This window comes from Panthera tigris, chromosome C2, assembly GCF_018350195.1.
Source record: "Panthera tigris isolate Pti1 chromosome C2, P.tigris_Pti1_mat1.1, whole genome shotgun sequence".
NCBI classification, from domain to species: Eukaryota; Metazoa; Chordata; class Mammalia; order Carnivora; family Felidae; genus Panthera; species Panthera tigris.
This window is the reverse complement of record NC_056668.1, coordinates 112,180,390-112,199,797: the sequence shown is the minus strand read 5'-3', so window position 1 is coordinate 112,199,797 and position 19,408 is coordinate 112,180,390. Positions and strand designations below refer to the sequence as shown.

The following is a 19,408-nucleotide window of genomic DNA, read 5'->3' as shown; positions in this document are numbered from 1 at the left end:
GTTGTGGTTTGAAGAAGGCAGAAGATTTCATGATAATGTACTCCAGGGGATGGGAATGGCATTATGTAAGGCTTAGAGGCTGAAAAGATGACGTATGTGGGAAGGAATATAATAGTCAAGTAGATTAAATGACTTAAAATATAAAAATAAAATATAGCTGTAAGTTTTTCTAACAGTAGCCACCATTTATAGAGCACTTAATATGGGCCAGGCACTGTGCTAAACTCTTTGTACGTTTTATCTTATATAACCTCAACCCTGTGAGTTATTCTTGCCGCATTTCAAACAAAGCAACTAAGGTATAGAGAGGTCGCTTACCTCGTTCCCAATCACAGGTAAGGGCTCTGCATTCAAACTCAAATCCCTGTGATTTTGATGCTCAGGATGGAAGTGGGACTGAGAAGTGGAACTTGATTGTTTATGGCATTTAATGCCTGTGTAAGGTAATTGTGTTTTGATTTGGGGCCCGAGTTCAGTGGAGAGAAGCCCCATGGATGCTACTGTGGGTTTGTAGAATCTCGTGTTACATGCTTTTATTCTTTAGCCCCTTCTGGGGAACAGAAGAAAAAAAAAGTAGAGAGCCTTTGGAGGCTTTTGCATAGTGGAGGGCAGATAAGAAAACTTGTTTCGGGAAGGTTCATCAGGAGGCCAGTGGGCAGGATGGATTCAGGTAAAAGTCTAGACAGGAAGGGAAATACGTGAGAAGCAGTGGCCAGGACCCACTGTGATAGCAGCCACAGTTTAGAGAGGAAACTGTAGTATTTTAAAGGAAGGAGTGAATGTGAGACATGTTTTGAGAGAATTCTGAGTAGAATCAGTTAGGAATGAGGCATGAGGATAAGAAGATCAATCCCTTTTCTTTTGGGCCATTTATACCTGCTAACTCTAGGTGTTACCCCAAGACCATTAAGTACACCCATGCTGGATATTATAACAGCCTTGTTTCTCAAAATGGGGTGCCCAGACATCCTCAGGGGTCTGAGAGAATGCTTTTTTCAGGAGAGTTGTACAAGGCTAGGAAAAATAGTTAGAAAGATGTGTTTTAAGATTTTGTTTGTTTGGGTAAGATCATAGCCAACACAGTCTGCCTGACTAGCGCGTAGAGGGACTTTTTTCTACTTCTGTGGTATTATTCCGGGTGGACATTTCTGCCCAGTTCATTGAACAGTCATTGAGTTAGTGTGTTCAACACGAGTAGATGACTAAACAGGGCATGTGTGCACATGTTCTGTGGGTTGGAGGAGAAGTCTGGAGGAGGTTAAGTATGTGTGTGCTTGTGTGTATGTGTGCATCTGTGTATGTGTTTGTTTGCATTTATTTTCTGCCTTTGAAATGATCATTGAAAATTGACCTTTATTGTTTTTTCTTGAGAAAGAGCTTAACCAGTTTACAAACTAGTATCAAAATATTTTCACTTTCCCAATGAAGCATTTTATTGAAATTAAAAGATTCTCTGAAAGTGATACAAAAAATAAGATTATTCTATGAAGTTCAAGGTAAATGTGTGAAATTTATGGGTGTGTTTAGAGTTCACCCAAGGCCTTGAAGATCTGGTTTGTGTGTCAGTATAGAATGCAAAGGTACAGAGTGAATCCTGGTCTTCCATATGAATGTGGGACAATTTCTAGGATTTTGTTTCTGTTTGTTTCTGGGTGCCTGTCTCCCTGAAATTGCTTTAAGGCTTATTATTTTAGTAGAAACCCAGGACAAGAGGTTGAGAGTCTGCCTTTTTCCATGTTGAGGCTACGTTTGGACCGGTTCTGTGTTGAGCCTGTTGAATTCATATGTACCTTGGTCTGATGCAGTGCTACCCTAGGCCACCAGGTGAGGACTGTGAATTTATATTCTCAGCCAGCATCATCTCTTGGCTGAGTAAATATGAGGTCTCACATATAAACATTGGTCTGCATATGCAATATTTTGCCCTTGATGCTGTTGATAATAAATAAATAAATACATTTAAAAAACTCTCTGAATGCATAGTTGTCCCCCTCTCCCCAATGGTTAACTACAAGTACTTTTTTTTTTCTTTTATTCCCCGTGTTGTACAATGTGAAATTTTTCAACCTTTTAATAAGGAGTCCTTTTACTGGAAAAGAGCTCTGCTGATCCAGTGCCCAGAATGTAGGTGTAAGAATGAGACCCTGATTAATGGTTGGGTGTGCCCCTAAGGTTTTGGGGTTTTAGTTGTCTCACCTTGCACATAGGCAAAGTAGCAGCTGATGCTTCTATTATAAATCATTGACGAGGTGTGGCAGAAGAAGTTTAAATCTCAGTAAGAACCATTGTTAGAATTTTGGTGGTTACCTTCTTATTTAGAAAAATCTTTGAAGAGGTTCAAGGCTAGTGCAAGAGGAAGCTATTTGTGTATACAGCTTCTGGCATGGGGATTGTAGAGGCATGCTTTCCAAAATCTGGACTCTCTCCCTTCTACTTTTTTCTGATTAGATTTGGCAAAGGCCTTCAGAGCAAAGCGTCATAGAAGTTTGTTGTTTGAGTTCATGTAACACACATTACTTCTTGTTCTGTGTCTCTTCTTGCTGCCTAATGCCATTAAGTATCCGTGTCCTAACCCATTTTCCCCATTTGGGGTCTGCAGACATTCTCAGGTCAGAGAGAATATTTTTTCTTTGAAAGAGGTGTGTTGGTGCATGAGCAGAGTTTGAGAAATACTGGCTAAACAATAATAAACACTCTAGAATTTGAAATTGACTTTTAACTCATTGTTTAAATTCTTGCCATTGACTTTCACGCTTTTCAGAAACTTTAGGAAATAAACTACCAGCGTGCATATTTTGGTTGTGATGCTTTGGGCTTTTACTCCCTTTCCCTTAGGGGACCTAAAGTTTTCTGTCAGTAAACCTTAAACACAGCTTCTGTTGTGGCCGTTTGCATCCTGATGTAATTGAGTATACGGTGGCCTTGGTGTTTTTATTTGTTTTGGGTCTATGAGAAGCGGAAGAGTGAACGAGAAAGCTTTATGCACTAGTTTCTTTATATACATACACATATACCTATACATATACGTGTGTGTGTGTGTGTGTGTGTGTATTGCTTTGTATTTGCACCTTTGTAGTAGGGCAAGGGAGATGTGGTAGAGAATTCGGACCAGCCTTTTTTGGATGTATAGTTTTCTCCTCCTGATGGTGACTGCAGCACTGATGCTGGGCATGGGAGCCCTGGTTTTCTAGAAGCCACAAACTCCAAATCTTTATGTCAGTGGTTCTCTTTATGTGTGGTCCCTGGATTTGCATACTTCATTCATATGTTGTTAGAAATTCAGATTTTCAGGCCCCACCCCAGGCCTACTGAATTGGAAATTCTGGGGATGGGGCCCAGGAAACTGTGTTAAAACCCGTGGTATTCTGATGTACGCAGATATTTCAGAACCACCTCTTAAGGCCAGGTCTTTTTAGCTTCCTAAATAGACATTTTGTACACGTGAGTGCTTCCTGGAGCTTTAGGTTACCACTTTCCTGAACCAGAAATAGGACAAAAACAGCAGTAATACTAATTGCTGACCATTTCATATAGTATGGTGGTCAGAAACCATGGATTCTTTGGAGTTGTTTACCACTGTATGATCTTGGGCTAGTTAACCTCTCTGCTTTATTGCCTTCAACTGGGATGTGGAGATAAGAGTGGAAACTATTATTATCTCTCTCTTACAGTTGAGGAAACTGAGGGACAGGAACAGTTGCAAGGTTGCTTAGAGCCACTCTTACAGGAGCTGGAGGTTCAAATTTGGGCAGTGCGATCGCAGACTCTGGGCTCTCACCTACTGCTCTCTTGTATGTATTTCCATTTAGCCTTCCTCCCATGGCATCATCTCCACCTGTAGCCACATCTCCCAGCGCTAGGAAGGTGCATAGAGAGCTGGAAGAGGACAGCCCCTTGTGATGTCGCAGCAGGGGCTGGGTCTTACTGACCCTTGACAATGTGAAGCTCAGTGTTTCCTAAACCTAGAGCCTCCAAGTCCTCTTTTCGGAAGCAGGCCTCTAAAGGGTAAAGTCAGCTCTTCTCTGTCTTTGGTCCCCAATGGAAGGGTTGTGGAACCCGGTGGGGGCAGTGTTGGTTGTTGCTACCGTTGGAGAGCTATGACCATTTAGTGGGCAGGGCCAGGTGTGCTAGATATCCTTAATGTGGACAGTGAGGCTTAAGGGAGAGTTGCATCCCACTGGGCTGTCAGATGTGCTACTGGACCATCTAAATCTTGTTTTTTCCCCCCTCTCTATTCCAGGTGGGACTCTGTTTACATATGATCTCAAAGTATTTTTTTTGCATGATTTTAATATACATTTAATATACCCTGAGTTTCTGAGGAATATAACATTGCATTTTAATAAATTTGGGAATTCTGTTTTATTAGTTTGAAACTTTACCAAGAGTTTTCACTTTTTCTGAAAAGTTGTATCATGCTGTTCCTGACCATTTGAAATGACAATAGAAGATGTCTGCATTTGTATTTACTGCATTGTAGGGATTCTAGGTATAGGAACAAATACAACAATTTATTCATGACTCCTAGGGCCTCATTTCTCAAAGTTTAAGGTGCCCATGAATTACCTGGGAATTTGTTGCAATACAGATTGTGATGGGGGATTTGCATTTGCATTGTGATAGAGATTTCATGTTTATTTATTTATTTATTTTTATTTTTTTGTGTATTTTGAGAGAGAGTGTACGTCTGCAAACAGAGAGGGGCAGGGAGAGAGAGAGGGAGGCCCAATTGGGCTCCAAGCTGTCAGAGCTGTCGGAGTGGAGCCTGATGTGGGGCTCGAACCCACAAACTGAGATCAAGACCTGAGCCTAAACCAAGAGTTGGATGCTTAACCGACTGAGCCACCCAGGCACCCCGAGATTTTGCATTTCTAACAAGCCTTAGCTGATGGCACTGCTGCTGGCTTCTGGCCAGTGGACCTTGCTTTGAGTAGTGAAGGTCTTGTGTTGTATACCTGTGCATATTCAAATACCTATGTTATCATAACTTACTTAAAAATTCTTTTTAGAATGAGGGCATTATATTGATTTGTTAAAAAATATATATACTGGTACCGGATAGTTATTGTTTATGAATTTCGTTTCAGATTCAGAAAAAGGTGTTATAAAATAATTCTTTTTCGGGATGGTACATTGAGTTTGATGGGTGAGAGCCACTGCTCTGGGTGATAAGGTAGATCTATCATAAATACAAATAGAATTATGGGCCCCAAAGTGAAAGAATAGTGATTCAGAATATACTCGTTAATTGTTCAAATCAGGTTGTCATTCATTTATTCTTTCTTTTTTTAAGAGACATGTACCCTCAGAATTGATTCCTTTTTTAAAGTTTGTTTATTTTGAGAGAGAGGGAGCACATGCAGGAGGGGCAGAGAGAGAAGAAGAGAGAAAGAATTCCGCGCAGATCCCCGCTGTCAGCATGAGGAGCCTGATGCAGGGCTCGAGCCCACAAACCCACGAGATCATGATCTGAGTGGAGTTCAGAAGTCGCTCAACCAGCTGAGCCACCCAGAGGCCCCTTTCCTTTTCTTTTTCTTCTTTGAAATAGGCTCCATGCCCCAGCATGGGGCTTGAACTAATGACCCTGAGATAAAAAGTCAGTATACTGGCTGAGTCAGCCAGGTGCCCCTCACGTACTTACTGTTTTAACAAATATTTATTGAATTCCTATGTATGCTCTCTGTGCCAGGCACTGCTCTATGTGCTTGACATGCCTCTGTGAACAAAATAAAGACCCTTGGTCTCAGGGACCTTCCTGGTGGTGGGGGAGACAGACAGTACACACTGTAAGTAAATTACAGGACATTTTAAGTGGTGAGTGCTATGGATTGTTGGCCTATTAGGAATGCTGGGGATGAAGAGGACAGGGTGAGCAGTTCCAATTTTAAATAGGGTCATCCGATTCCTTGTTGAGAATATAAAAATTTGAGCAAAGCCATAGGTGGTTATAGAGTTGACCATGTGGATACCAGGGAAAGCCATGCAGGCTGAGGGAACAGACAGCACAGTGGCCCTGAGGCTAGAGGCCATCCAGCAGGCCTGCTTGAAGAGCTGCAAGAAGACCAGTGTGGTTGGACTCGAGTCAGCTAAGGCAAGTGTCGTGAGGAATGAGGTCAGAAAGGGAATAGCATTAGGGACTTGTGGGACATCATAGGGTCTTTGCTTATACCCAGACTTGGGGAGTTAATGCAGCTTTTGGGCAGGAGTAACATAGTCTTCCTGAAGTTTTAAAAAGCTCCCTGTGGCTGCTGTGTTGAAAAAGGCTTCCAGGGGGCAGTCGTAGAAGCAAGGAGACCAGTTAGGAGCCATTGGTATGTCCAAGCATGAGATTAATGGGGGCCCTGACTCGGAGAGGGCATTGGTAGTGATGAAGGTTCTGGATGTGTTTTTGTGCCACTTAGAATACAAGATAAAATGTTCTCAGAACTCAAGGCTTCCAGCAGTACCTGTGTGGATCTTAGTGTGAGGAAAATCTGATGTGGTTGACCAACAAGTAACCACGGTTCCATGTTCTTTTTCTTCTGAGGAGTGTGTGTACGTGTGCACGCATGCGTATGTTTGCAGAACCTATCTCTCCAGGCTAGCAGTTAGCAGTCAAGTACGGTGAGCAGCTGAGTCTGTGTACCTTTAGAATAGAATGCGAAGCAGCCTTAAATGGAACTAACTGGTCCTGAAAGCCTCACACATTTCTTCTTGATTAAGCCAGATGTGTTTCTAGTAAAAACATATGCTGTTACTCAATTAATGTTTCTTGTAATACTCTGATGGTAAATCAAAGATAAAAATTCATTTTTCTCATCCCATTTCCTTTCTGATCCCATTTGTCCCCCTTCTTTCTTAGACTCTGAGACTATAGAAATTTTGTTAGCGCACTTGCTTTAAGTTGACTGACGCCTTTCTGACTTATAATATGCATTATGTAGTTTTGCCCTAGATTTTCAAATAATTAGTTTGAAAAAGTGGGAGCAGTTTGAGACTCAGTGTTGATAGGTGTATGCAACTCATTTTCTGTGCAGGTCACGATTTCAGTGACCTTCGTGCTTGGAGGAGACTTGATTATCATAGAGCTAAACTTCCTGTAGTGGGGTCTTTTGAAAGCCTGCCAAAACAGTGGCTTGCCAAGATGTTAGGTAGAGTATATACACAATTAAGTAAAGTTCCATGGCATGTCTCCAGGGGACCTCGGCTCTCAGCCAGGCTGACCTTTCAGGTGCTTATATGTCATAAACTATTTTGTCCTAAGGCTTTCTGCTTCATCACAGCAGTGACTTTGATCAGTTGTTGTTTTTTTTTTTTTTCATTTTCTACTTGCAGCAATTACGGAGTATATGTTAAGTATATGTTCTCATTTTTGTGCTATGGCTAGCATTACCCTAACAATTAACTAAGAACTTTTCTTCGTTTAGAGTGAGGGGAAGAGAAGGTAGCTTCATTTACTCAACTTTTCCCCTTTACTCTTTCAAGTCTGTATTTTAGGAACTCTGATTTAGTTCCATAGCTCAATGATTTGGGCTGGATAAGGTGGTGGTTGTATTCTTCTCCTCCTTCTCTCTCTCTCTCTTTTTTTTTTTTTAAAGCCTTGGGCTATTTCTGATGTGACCTTGGGAAGAATATTTTTCCTATATCCAGTAGGAGATGTTTTTAAGGAGAGTATGAGTTGTAGCTACATATTTTTAGACCACATTTTCATATGGCATTAGTACTTTGGTGGCATGGAGTCGTGGAGATTTCTCTTCCTAGCCTTGGGTTGAGGAGACAGCATTTCAGTGCTGGCTCTGTCCAGTTACTTTGCTAGCTTAGGGAGCCTCATTCTTCTTGTTTATAAATGGGCATGAAGATCCCTCCTTACCGTTTACCTTAGAATTGGTAAATATCATCAAGTGAGCCAACATGTACGGAAGAATTTTGCAAGCCCTAAACTTCTTCACATGTTGCTGGTCATGGTGTTGTGTTTATTATAAAGCTTGTGCCTATGAACCCTTCATTTCTGTCTTTAACTTGCTATGGGGTCTTAGGTAAGTGGAGTGAGCCATTTTTCTTGAACATAAAATAGAGATGTGTATAGGGGCTGGCAGGGAAGGGAGAGCCCAACTATAGGGTCTCTAGAAACAATTCCAGTATACAGATTCTGGGATTTTATGTTTCTGCATGTGGGGAGGGTTTTTGCTCATTTTTTTCTTTTCCTAACTTGTTAGTTAAAACATTTTAAACTTACAGAATAATTAAGAGAAGAGTGTCATGAACACCCATGTACCCTCTACCTAAAGTTAACAGTTGTTAATATTTTGCCACATTTACTTCATCATTCTCTGTATGTTTGTGTACTGGTTTTAAACTTTGAATTTCTGTTCTCTCTTTGATGTGTGTTCAACAGTTCTCTTTTCCAGAGTATAGTGTAGTCGGTCATTAGGCTGCAGTGTATCGGGTTAAGTTGGAGTTTTTATGTCCTTCTGATTAATTGATACTTTTTCTTGACCAGGATGAACTTACTGCTGTGAATGTGAAACAAGGCTTCAACAATCAGCCAGCCTTTACTGGAGATGAACATGGCTCAGCCAGAAATATTGTAATTAACCCATCAAAGGTAATGCAAATTGTCTATTTCCTAAACCTTCTGAAAAAGTGTGTGTGACACTCTTGATAGTTAATGTTGATTAATTAGTGTTATTTAAACCACAATCCATATTCAGGATTCCCCAGGATATCTTGCATACTGTCCTGCCGTAGGACCCAGTCAGGAATCGTGCATCGCATTTGGTTGTCCTGTCCTTTCAGTCTGTTGTAACCTGGTACAGGATTGCTCTCCACCTTTTCTCATGGTGGTGGTTTTTTGGGGGCTTTCAGAGTTGCCATTTTAGAAGAGTGCCGTCCAGGGGCACCTGGGTGGCTCAGTGGGTTGAGCATCTGACTTCAGCTCAGGTCACGATCTCACTTTATGAGTTTGAGCCCTGCATTGGGCTTGCTGGTCTCAGCACAGAGCCCACTTCAGACCCTCTGCCCCCTCTCTCGGCCCCTCCCCCACTTGCACTCTCTCAAAAATAAATAAAACATTAAAAAAAGATACATTTGTCTTATATTCTAGTCCTATATTCTAGATTTATCTGATTGTTTTTCAGGATAAGTTTCATGTTAAATATTTTTGGTAAGAAGACTATATTGTATATCAGAAGCCATACAATGCCTGTTTGCCCATTACTGGTTATACTGAGTTTGAGCACCAAAGGTGGTGTCTTCTCTTTATATTGTAAAAGTAGTTATCTTTTCCTTGTTGTAGACTCTTTCGGGTGATAGTTTGAGACCAAGTGAATATGCTGTTCTTCAATAAAATTTCATCGTATGATTTTATCATCAGTTCATGATGCTTGCTGAAGGATTCATTTTGCTGGCAGTTGCAAAATGCAGGTTTTCCAATTGTCTTTTCTCATACATTTATTGCCATTCTTGTGTAAATGGACATCTCATTTTAGAATTTATTTTTATTTATTATTACTATTATTCTAATGTTTGTTTATTTTTGAGGGAGACAGAGAAGGGGACAGAGGATCCGAGGCAGACTCTGTGCTGACAGAGCTGTGGGGGCTCGAATTCATGAGCCGTGAGATCACGAGCCGTGAGATCACGAGCCGTGAGATCACGACCCGAGCTGAAGTCGGACACTCAACCGACTGAGCCACCCAGGCACCCTGCCCCTTATTTTTTATTGTTTTATTTTATTTTTTTAAGTAGGTTCCACACCCAACGTGGGGCTTCAACTCACCAACGTGAGGTTAAGAGTGAGCCTGCACTACCGACTGAGCCAGCCCGGAGCCCCAAACACTTGCATTTTTCTTTCTTTTTTTCTTTTCTTTTCTTTTTTTTTAAAGTAATCTCCACACCCAACATGGGGCTGTAACTCACAAAGATCAAGAGTTGCATTTCCCACCCACTGAGCCAGCCAGGTGCACTGACCCCCCCATATTTTAGTGTCACTTTGAACCTTGGACTCTTTAATATTTGATGTGTCATCTTTTCTCATTTTGGTGTTTAAATTGTCTCTTACTTTGTCGGGGGAGAGCACCTTTAACCTGTTTCTTGGGTGCTTTTGACACCTCCATCATTCTTTGAGCGTTTCCTCACTTTTGATATAATAATGTATTTTAGGTTCATGTTCTTTCTGTGCCCCAGCCCAGATCTGGATGCTTGGCATGCTGATTGCTACTAGAGTATCATAACGTGTAGGTCATTTCAGTGGACAGAGATGGGAAACAACACATAGATTTGTTTCTTCTCTTCTCTCCTTTTTCTTTCCTTCCTTGCATCCATCCACCAGTTCTTATGCAATATCACAGGGTTTTTCCTGTTTTATGTTCCATCTTTCTCTCTCTCTTCTCCCAAAGTGAGAACCCTGGCTTTCAGTAAATTCAATGTATTTATTTACTCTGTCTTAAAATACACATAAAAAAGTTCTAGAATAGACTATACCAATGTTATTCCAACAACAAAGTTACTATGTAAAATTTATAATTTTCCTGTAATACTTTTTGTCCTTAGATTAATTTTCATTAAGGGTATAGAGTCATTGTTGTCATAAAATTTTTCTTTTTTTTAATTTTAATTTTTATTTATTTTTTAACGTTTATTTATTTTAGAGACAGAGCATGAGCGGGGGAGGGTCAGAGAGAGAGGAAGACACAGAATCTGAAACAGGCTCCAGGCTCTGAGCTGTCAGCACAGAGCCTGACGCAGGGCTTGAACTCACGAACCGCGAGATCATGACCTGACCCAAAGTTGGACGCTTAACCGACTGAGCCACCCAGGCGCCCCTCTTTTTTTTAATTTTTAAATTTTTAAAAAATGTTTTTATTTGTTTTTGAGAGAGAGAGAGAGTGTGAGCAGGGGAGGGGCAGAGAGAGAGGGAGACACAGAATCTGAACCAGGCTCCAGGCTCTGAGCTCTCAGTACAGAGCCCGATATGGGTCTTGAACTCGTGAACTGTGAGATCATGACCTGAGCTGAAGTCGGGCACTCAACCGACTGAGCCATCCAGGTGCTCCCAAAATTTTTTGAATTAAAATTTTTTTTCTGTGTGGTTATGTTAACAATTACGTATATGGGTGGAATTATTTGTTTCTGTTTGTATTCTTTTAAAATTTGCTTTTTTTCATCCTTTTTGAGTTGTTTTTATTTTCTGAATACTGAAATATTAAATTGAAAGCATCATACATAAAAATGAAAAGAATATATTTTCTTCTCCTTACCCAGAAATAACCATTGTTAGAGGTTTGTGTATTCATTTAAGATCTCTTTGTTTGCACATGTACACACATGCACATGTAATTGACAGTTTGCTAATCAACTGAAATATTTAAACAGTGTGAAAGAGAACAGGCATTTTCTACAGATGATCGTGCCATCAACTGAACACAGTGTTTTTAGTTTTGTCTTTTTCCAATCTTCATACACTTTTAACATCACAGCTACAATTATGTGTATACTGTAATTGGCGTTTTTTAAAAATTGTGGTAAAATAAACAAAACTTGCCATTTTAACATTTTAAGATGTACAGTTCTTTGGCATTAAGTCACATTGTGGTATAACTGTCATCACCATCCACCTCCAGAATTTTTTTGTCTTCCTTATGTTTTTTAAAAAAGTAACATCATTTGGTATATATTTTTTCTTGAGGCTGGAAGTATTCATATTAATAATTATTGATGGACAGATAACGAACATGCCATCGTTTATGTTCTAGAATGACCTGAAACTGCTAGTATACAGCAATTAGCCTGTTGCCAATTTCTTTTTTTTCTTTTTTTAAACAGATTATTTATTCATTTATTTAGAGGGAGCGCACAAGCAGAAAGGGGCAGAGAGAAGGAGAGACAGAATCCCAAGCAGGCTCTGTGCCATCAGAGGAGAGCCCTATGAGGGGCTCGAACTCACAAACAGTGAGATCATGACCTGAGCCGAGATCAAGAGACAGATGCTTACCCGACTGCGCCACCCAGGCGCCCCAGCCTGTTGCCAATTTCTTAAGGTTATTTATGAAGAGGTTGTAGTCATATTTGAACATGTAGCTTTTGTTCTTTAGGGTAAATTCCCAGAAGCATGTCACTTGGGTAGAAGGTGTATTAGTCTCTTAGGGCCATCATAACAAAGTACCACAAACCGGTGGCTTAAACAACAGAAATGTGATTTTCTGAGAATATTTATTTTCTCACAGTTGAGGGGTCTGGTAGTCAAGATCAGGGTGTCAGTAGGTCTGGGTTCTTGTGAGGCCTCTCTCCTTGGCTTGTGCAAGGCTGGCCTCTCACTGTGTCCTCACATGGGCTTTTCTCTGTGTGCATGTATTTCTGGTGTTTTTTTCTTACAAGGAAGCCAGTCCACTGGATTTGGCCCCACCATTAAGACTTCATTTGACCTTAACCGCTTTTAAAGGCCCTGTCTCCAAATGCAATCAATCATACTGGGGATTAGGGCTTCCACATCTGAATTTTGGGGTAACACAATTCGGTCTGTAACAGAAAGTATGACTGCTGTGTGTCTCTTGATACGAACTGCCAAACTATTCTGTTGTATCAAGTTTTATGTCAATTTAAATAACTGAATAAATGGAAATAACATCCATTACAACTTCTGCTGCTGTCAACCCTTCCTGTGAGATTTACTCAAGGATTCAAACCTTCTGAAGGGAATTTGATCTTATAAATATGGAATACGTGAACTATACTGTAGTCCCTAAACTTTTTTCCATTTTCTTATGAAATGAATTACTTTCAAAATAGCTTTGGGTGGATGGAAACAAGTTTTAAATTAAACTTTATCTCTCCTACCTTGTCTGATGGAGTGCAAATTGGTATAAAGCTTATGGAGGGCAATTTAACAATGCTGATTAAAATTTCAGAATCATACAATCTGAATTCTGGAAATTTATCTGAAATCTGTGGCTGTACATGTGTAAAATGACAAATAGGAAAGATTGTTCATTTTAATGTGATCTGTAATAGAGTTTGGAAAAAACACTCCAAGTGTCCATTAACGGGGCTTGATTCAATAAAATGTGGTACCCCACACAGTGCATTATTTACAAAAATAAATGAGAAATTCTCCATATATAGATACATGTGGAAGACTTAGACGTGTACTAAAGCACATAAAGAGGTACATACATAAAAAAGAAAAAATAACATACTTGTGTTGGTTCATGTGTATTCACCTGAAGCAACACCGGAAAGACCTATGAAACTAAGCAAAGTGTTTACTTGGAGGTAGGCATTGGGACTTGGGAATGAGGCTATTTGGTTTTTTAGGTTTGGAATAATGTGAATATAAAATTAAGTGCACGTTCATTTTGATTTTCTTTTTTGTTCTCTTTTTAGGGAATTTTAACTTAGTTTACAATATGCAGTTCACAGGGTTTAAGATGTAGACATAAGACATATAGTCACCTGTTCCATTGTTATTAAATACATAGTTATAAAACAGATTGCTGACTAGTTTTTAAAAACATTTTTATACATTTGTTTATTATGATTAAATACTCATACATAATTGCAAGTAAGAGACTTTTTAAATATGAAACAATCTGTGTAAGTAGGTATTTTAAGTTCTTGGTGTGAAGACTAGATATTGATTGAGAAATTTAAAATTAAACAATTTGTTGCTATTGGTTGCTTGTATCTAGACAACTATAATTGCTACATTTTCACTTTTAATATATTTTCTGTTGCAACATTCTGCAAACATTTACTTAAAACATACCATGAAGTTTTTTGTTAAAAAAAAGGAAAGCTCAAATTTTTTTTCCAATTCTTCTAAGTTTTTATTACCATATTATATCAAGACACCAAAATAGACGTTTTTTTATTGTCCATAAATCACAAAGATCAAGGAATGGCAATTCACATTAAGAAAAAGCATACCAGCTGGGTGTCTGGGTGGCACAGTGGTTAAGTGTCAGATTCTATGTTGGCTTAGGTTATGATCTCATGGTTGTGGGATCTAGCCCCGAGTGTGGAGCTTACTTAAGATTCTCTCTCTACCACCATCTCCCCCGCCCTTCCTCCTTCCATCCCTCCCTTTACCCCTCTCCCCTGCTCTCACACTGTTTCTCTAAAAAAATAAAAATAAAAAAAATTATTTTATTTTTTAGGAGCATAATATATATCCTTTTATTATTTTTTTAAAAAATATAATTTATTGTCACATTGGTTTCCATACAACACCCAGTGCTCATTCCCAACAACACCCAGGGCACATCCCTCCTCTGTGCCCATCACCCCCTTTCCCCTTAGTTTGTTAGTCCTTAAGAGTCTCTTATGGTTTGCCTCCCTCCCTCTCTGTAATTTTTCTTTTTGCCCTTCCCCTCCCTCGTGGTCTTCTGTAAAGTTTCTCGAGATCCACATATGAGTGTCTTTCTCTGCCTGGCTTATTTCACTTAGCATAACACCCTCTAGTTCCATCCATGTTGCTGCAAATGGCCAGATTTCATTCCATCTCAAAAATAAAAAATTTTTAAAAAGAAAAAGTGTAGATAAACTTTACTAATTTTTACAACTGTGTTCCAGCCTATAGACTAATTATTGACTCATGAGCCTTAACCAAGGCTGTGACTCTTATTTTGTTTCAGCAGGGTAGGTATTTTATTGTAATCATGGTTACCACTGTCTGCTAACCTTACTAGAGATGTTTACTAGAAATTGTGCTTGTATCTTATTAAAGAACTCCCAGGGAATGAAATATGATTCTTGGAAATTCCGACAAGTCTTAGGTGGATTCACTTGATTTTTAGGTATTCATCCCTTTCCTTCTTGTGCCTTTCTTCTTATGTCCTCTTTTAGTTCGGTTACTACGAAATGCCACAGTCGTTCACAGAAGCTCCCTTTGCTACTTTATTCCATTCAGAGCAGGTAACAGTAGCTTTCTCTTGAAATACTTGTACTCCTGAAATTGGCGGCCCAGTCAAAAATGTTGAATACTTAATTTAATCGAACCTTTTGTAATTTTCCACTTAAACAAATTTTTCTCGTCTCGTTTTTAGAAAGCACTGAGTGTAAATACAGAGTTTCCTTTCCAAAAATATATGCTATTAAGATGAAACAAGAAAAAGAATGATTACTGTGTGATTACCAGGCTTTCTGCTTTTGTCTGCAACACCTCTCAGGAAAAATGTTCTCTTCCAAATTTGTGTGTAGTATGAAAAAGAAGTACAGCTGAAGATTAAAGCAGAACCCATTGTCTTGAAATTTATTCAGGATGTAATTAATTTCATCTTATCAGAGATTCTCAAAGGCTCTTCTTTTTTCCTTGAACCACTTGTTAATAGTGGAACAAAGGTGCTGTGGGAGTTTTTGCATCATGTTAGTATAAGGAAATCACATTTTAAATTGCCATTTTATTTTCTGACGGCTGTTTGAAGATACTCTCGTAAAACAAAAATAAAATACGAATATACATTACTAACATACTTGTTTATTGTCATCAAACTTTTTCTTTTTTTCTCGTTTCCACAGATTGCAGCTTATTTCAGCAGCATATTAGCTGAGAAACTAAAGCTTAACACTTTCCAGGACACCGGAAAGAAGAAACCACAAGTTAATGCTAAAGATAATTACTGGCTGGTTACTGCTCGATCCCAGAGTGCAATTCATAGTTGGTTCTCTGACTTAGCAGGAAATAAACCACTTGCTATTTTGGCAAAAAAGGTATTAAGTATTTCTAATGTTACTTTAATTGTGGTCTTCTAGAAATCACGATGTTCGAGCTAACGTTCAAGTACATACTTGTTTCCCCCTGTTCCTTCCAAAACCCAAAGCCTCACTGGCAGGTGCTGCACATATGCTCTTTGCCCCTTTGTTGTGATGGCACCTGGTGCCTAGGACGTCTTGACCTAAATGTTCCACACAGGAAGCAATTTATGTGGACTTTAGGTAGACAAGTTTTTAAAATCGAGAACAGACCATAAGAGTTCATTAATTTCCAGTATTTTTTTTTTTCTATTTTCTTAGGCCAGGATGTCCGAAATCTGTTACACAGAAATTCTTGCTTTGATGTTATTTCCTTGTCTTGAAAAGTACCAATCCAAATTCTTTAAGCTGTCTCCTTCCTAATAAGTACAGTAGTGATTCTGTGCGTGCTTGAAAAACTTCTTTGAAAAAATTTTAGAGCAGAATGGACAGGTTTATTTATAGCTTCTACCTTTTTGGGGGACTGGATGTGGAAAGCGAGGGTTCTTTTAAAATCTTTGCCTTTGATCATTTTTCCTCAAGCGGGAAATAATACAGATTCAACAATCTCATCCTATCAAATCCTATCAAATGTCCAAATCCTATCAAATGTCTTGAAATTTAGAGGAGAGCTCTACCCTACCTCTTAGTCTTGATCTCTGGCTTCTGGCACACCTTCCAAGTAACCCATGTGTCTTCCTCAACTTGCCTGAAACCCTTTAGTCTTAGGGGTGTCTATTTTCTGTCCTTGATAGTGAGTTTTCATTACCTGGTGTGGCGCAGGCCTGGTTTAGAGAAGAGCTGCTTTTTGTATTTGCTTGCTTATTTTCTAAAGCAACTCTTTGAAAATAGTGCCTATCGCTACCATTGGCTTTCTTTTGCCCTCGTGCCTCCGTAGTGTTGTGTTGCCTTTCACGTATTTTCGTGATTCAGAGCAACTGAAATCCTTGAAAAGCACAGCAGTCCACATAATCGCCCCTTGCTACTCAGGTTATGCCTGTCTCATCACCGGCTGAACCGTGTAGCATTTCTTGTCCAGTAGTGAACATTTACCATGTGGGTACTCTATGACCTGTAAATTGGATCTGAAGGCCCCCTAAGTCAAAGGACAGCCTTTGTGATGGCTTTCTACCAATAGTTCATACCCTCCGTGTTGGGTCGTACCTTCAATTTCCATGTAGCCAGCCTGATATCTTTCTTTTTAGGTTTTCCTTTTTAAATACGTTTTTAGAATCCCTTTTTTTGGACATTTCCTGAAAGCAAATAATGGTGAGGAATTGATGCCCTTGCTTGAGGGGTGTAGGTAGTGGTTTCTCATCTTTGAGGAGGGAGATGAATTACAGTGCAGTGTATTAGCCAGTGTTCTTCTCTCTTTATTAGGAGCTGCCTCTGGCCAAGTCAGGTGTTCCTCAGGTAAGCCCTGACATTAATTCTTTGTGAAGATAAACTTGTTGTCTTTATAAAACCATTAACTATGCCTTCAAGTATTCATTTCTTGGGCATTTGAGGAGCCCCTCCCTATTCCTCCCTTCCTGAGCATTTCATCCTCTTAAAAAGGCAAAAGCTCTTTCAGAACCGGGTGAAAGATTTCATTCTTTACATGTTCTTCATAGTAGAAAGTTCAAATACTTCTTTAATTTCTGGTATTTATTTCTGAGATGATTTAATGCAGAAGACCTTAATTTTCCTGCTAAGATCTTGGGTCCTCTTCCAGCTGTGTTCTCGAGTTCAAAATAGTTTCCTATATGGGATCAATCAAGTTTCTGAACCTAGTTTTCTGTTATGGTACAACTCCACAGATCTCCCATGTATTCAGCCACAGAGAGGTAAAAAAATGGCCTATAAAGGGACTTTTAACTCCACCATGGTCATAGTTAGATTTGGAAAAAGAGACCTATGGCCTCTAGGGATATCCTTCTGGCTCTTAAACAGTTCACTAGGTATGGCTTCTTCACTTCAGGTGACATTGATTACTGTGGTCTATGTAATTTCCATTTGCCTCCACCTCTGCTTAGTGAACAGAGGGTGTTGACAGTGACCTTTATCTAAGGGGAAAGGCAATACACAGTGGTACAGCCTTTCCGTGGATGAAAAACCATCACATGCTAGGTGTCTTAGTTTTCTGTTAGTACTTAGATGCAGCTCTAGCTTGATTTAGAAATGAAACAGCTGCCCAGTATTTGCCTAGGTTCAGCTACAAGTTGTAGTCAGATGGTTTCTTTGCTGAAAATGGAATCCATGCCTGTGAGGAAGTCAATCGCTGTAAACATAATTTCCTTCCTGAGTTGGCCCAAACTATGAATTTGACAAAGCCATCAATATGTGTCTTCTTCCTTAATTAAATAACCTTCACATACATTCTTCTGAATTTTAATTCCTTTTATTTGAGCTAACCATTTCTTACAGGGTTCTGCCAGTAGGGGCACTGAACTGGAGGTATGCCCTGGCTTGTTCATGTTGAAGACCTGTGACTTAGCTTTGTTTGCTATTTCATCTGAACATTTAACGTGTTCAAATTTTTATTTTCCTTCTGTCAGTTATTCAAAGGAAATCCTTTAGGCATCTGTAAAAGATGCTATTAGTAATGTTTCTTTGGGGATGGTACATTCACTTTTTTGCATTTGCCTAATTTTTAGACCTTGATCTTGTAATTTTTTGGTACATCTGACTGAGAGGCAACTTGGCCTTGGCTACTAAAATTTAACTCTCTCAGACTATATGTTCCAATGAAAGGCAGCAGCTCAGGTCTTGCGTGGAGTGTATAAGCCTGTGCTTTTCTTGTCCTTGGCTTAAACAGTAGTCTGTAAACCCATAGTCTTGTGCTCCATGAACAACATGTCTTATAAATGAAATTTTCAGGAAATTTTCATGTTAAAGCATGTCACTGTGGTCTGCAGAGAAGGAAGCCTTCCAGCTTTGGCTTATAAGACTTTCATCTTCCTTTTAGGTATGTTTGCGCAGTGTAGCTGCCTCTGGCATGGGGGTTATGTTTAAAGTCAGCACCCAGGGCTGGAACTGTCCATGATCAAAAGTCTGTTAAATTGCCCATCACATACAGTATATGGGCAGCTGCATCTCAGTGTCCAACCAGGTGTTTCTTTGGTAAGAACCAGGTGTAACAGCTTGTTTTAAAGGGCTGTGTACAAAAAAATACTTCCCTTTTAATCCTAGGCTCACACTTTGTATCAAGTGTGTGAACACTCAAATTTGTAACATATGAGTGATAGAAAATATCCACTGTCTAAAGGAGGATTTGACTAAGAGAAAAATGCCATGCTGTCAGAATCAGCTGGTTTGAAGTCTTGGTTTCCAACATACAATCAAGCGAGACTTTGGGGCATAGAAACCAGGGCTCTTGATATCTGTGGTTGTAGTGTCCAAGGCCCTCTTAGGAGAGGGTCAGGTCCATGGCTTGAAAATACTTTGGCTGGCATGGAGAAACCTTTGGAACTGGCAACAAAATAAAAACCATTCCAGTTTTGATACATGTCATTCTTCTACCTTACCCTTCTTTTGTTTTCTTTTTTTTAGAGACAGAGACAGAGTGTGAGTGGGGGAGGGGCACAGAAAGAGGGAAACACAGAATCTAAAGCAGGCTCTAGGCTCGGAGCTGTTTACACAGAGCCCAACACGGGGCTCGAACTCAAGAACCATGAGATCCTGACATGAGCCGAAGTCAGTTGCTTAACTGACTGAGCCACTC

At 39.6% G+C, this 19,408-nt stretch overlaps 1 protein-coding gene across 21 annotated transcripts in view; it reads left to right on the top strand.

The window, feature by feature from the left end:
• The window catches only part of MED12L (mediator complex subunit 12L), a 333,827-nt gene that overhangs the window by 23,532 nt on the left and 290,887 nt on the right, over nucleotides 1-19,408 (top strand). For 13 of the 21 annotated variants that reach the window (XM_042956829.1, XM_042956814.1, XM_042956813.1 and 10 more), the window contains 4 exons: nucleotides 8,480-8,584; nucleotides 14,821-14,889; nucleotides 15,493-15,684; nucleotides 17,086-17,118. In XM_042956829.1, the coding sequence (XP_042812763.1) occupies nucleotides 8,480-8,584; nucleotides 14,821-14,889; nucleotides 15,493-15,684; nucleotides 17,086-17,118 (399 nt within the window). Of the gene's footprint in view, nucleotides 1-1,694; nucleotides 1,825-8,479; nucleotides 8,585-14,820; nucleotides 14,890-15,492; nucleotides 15,685-17,085; nucleotides 17,119-19,408 lie in introns of all 21 variants that reach the window. The other 8 variants (XM_042956819.1, XM_042956823.1, XM_042956828.1 and 5 more) reach the window with 5 other exon arrangements.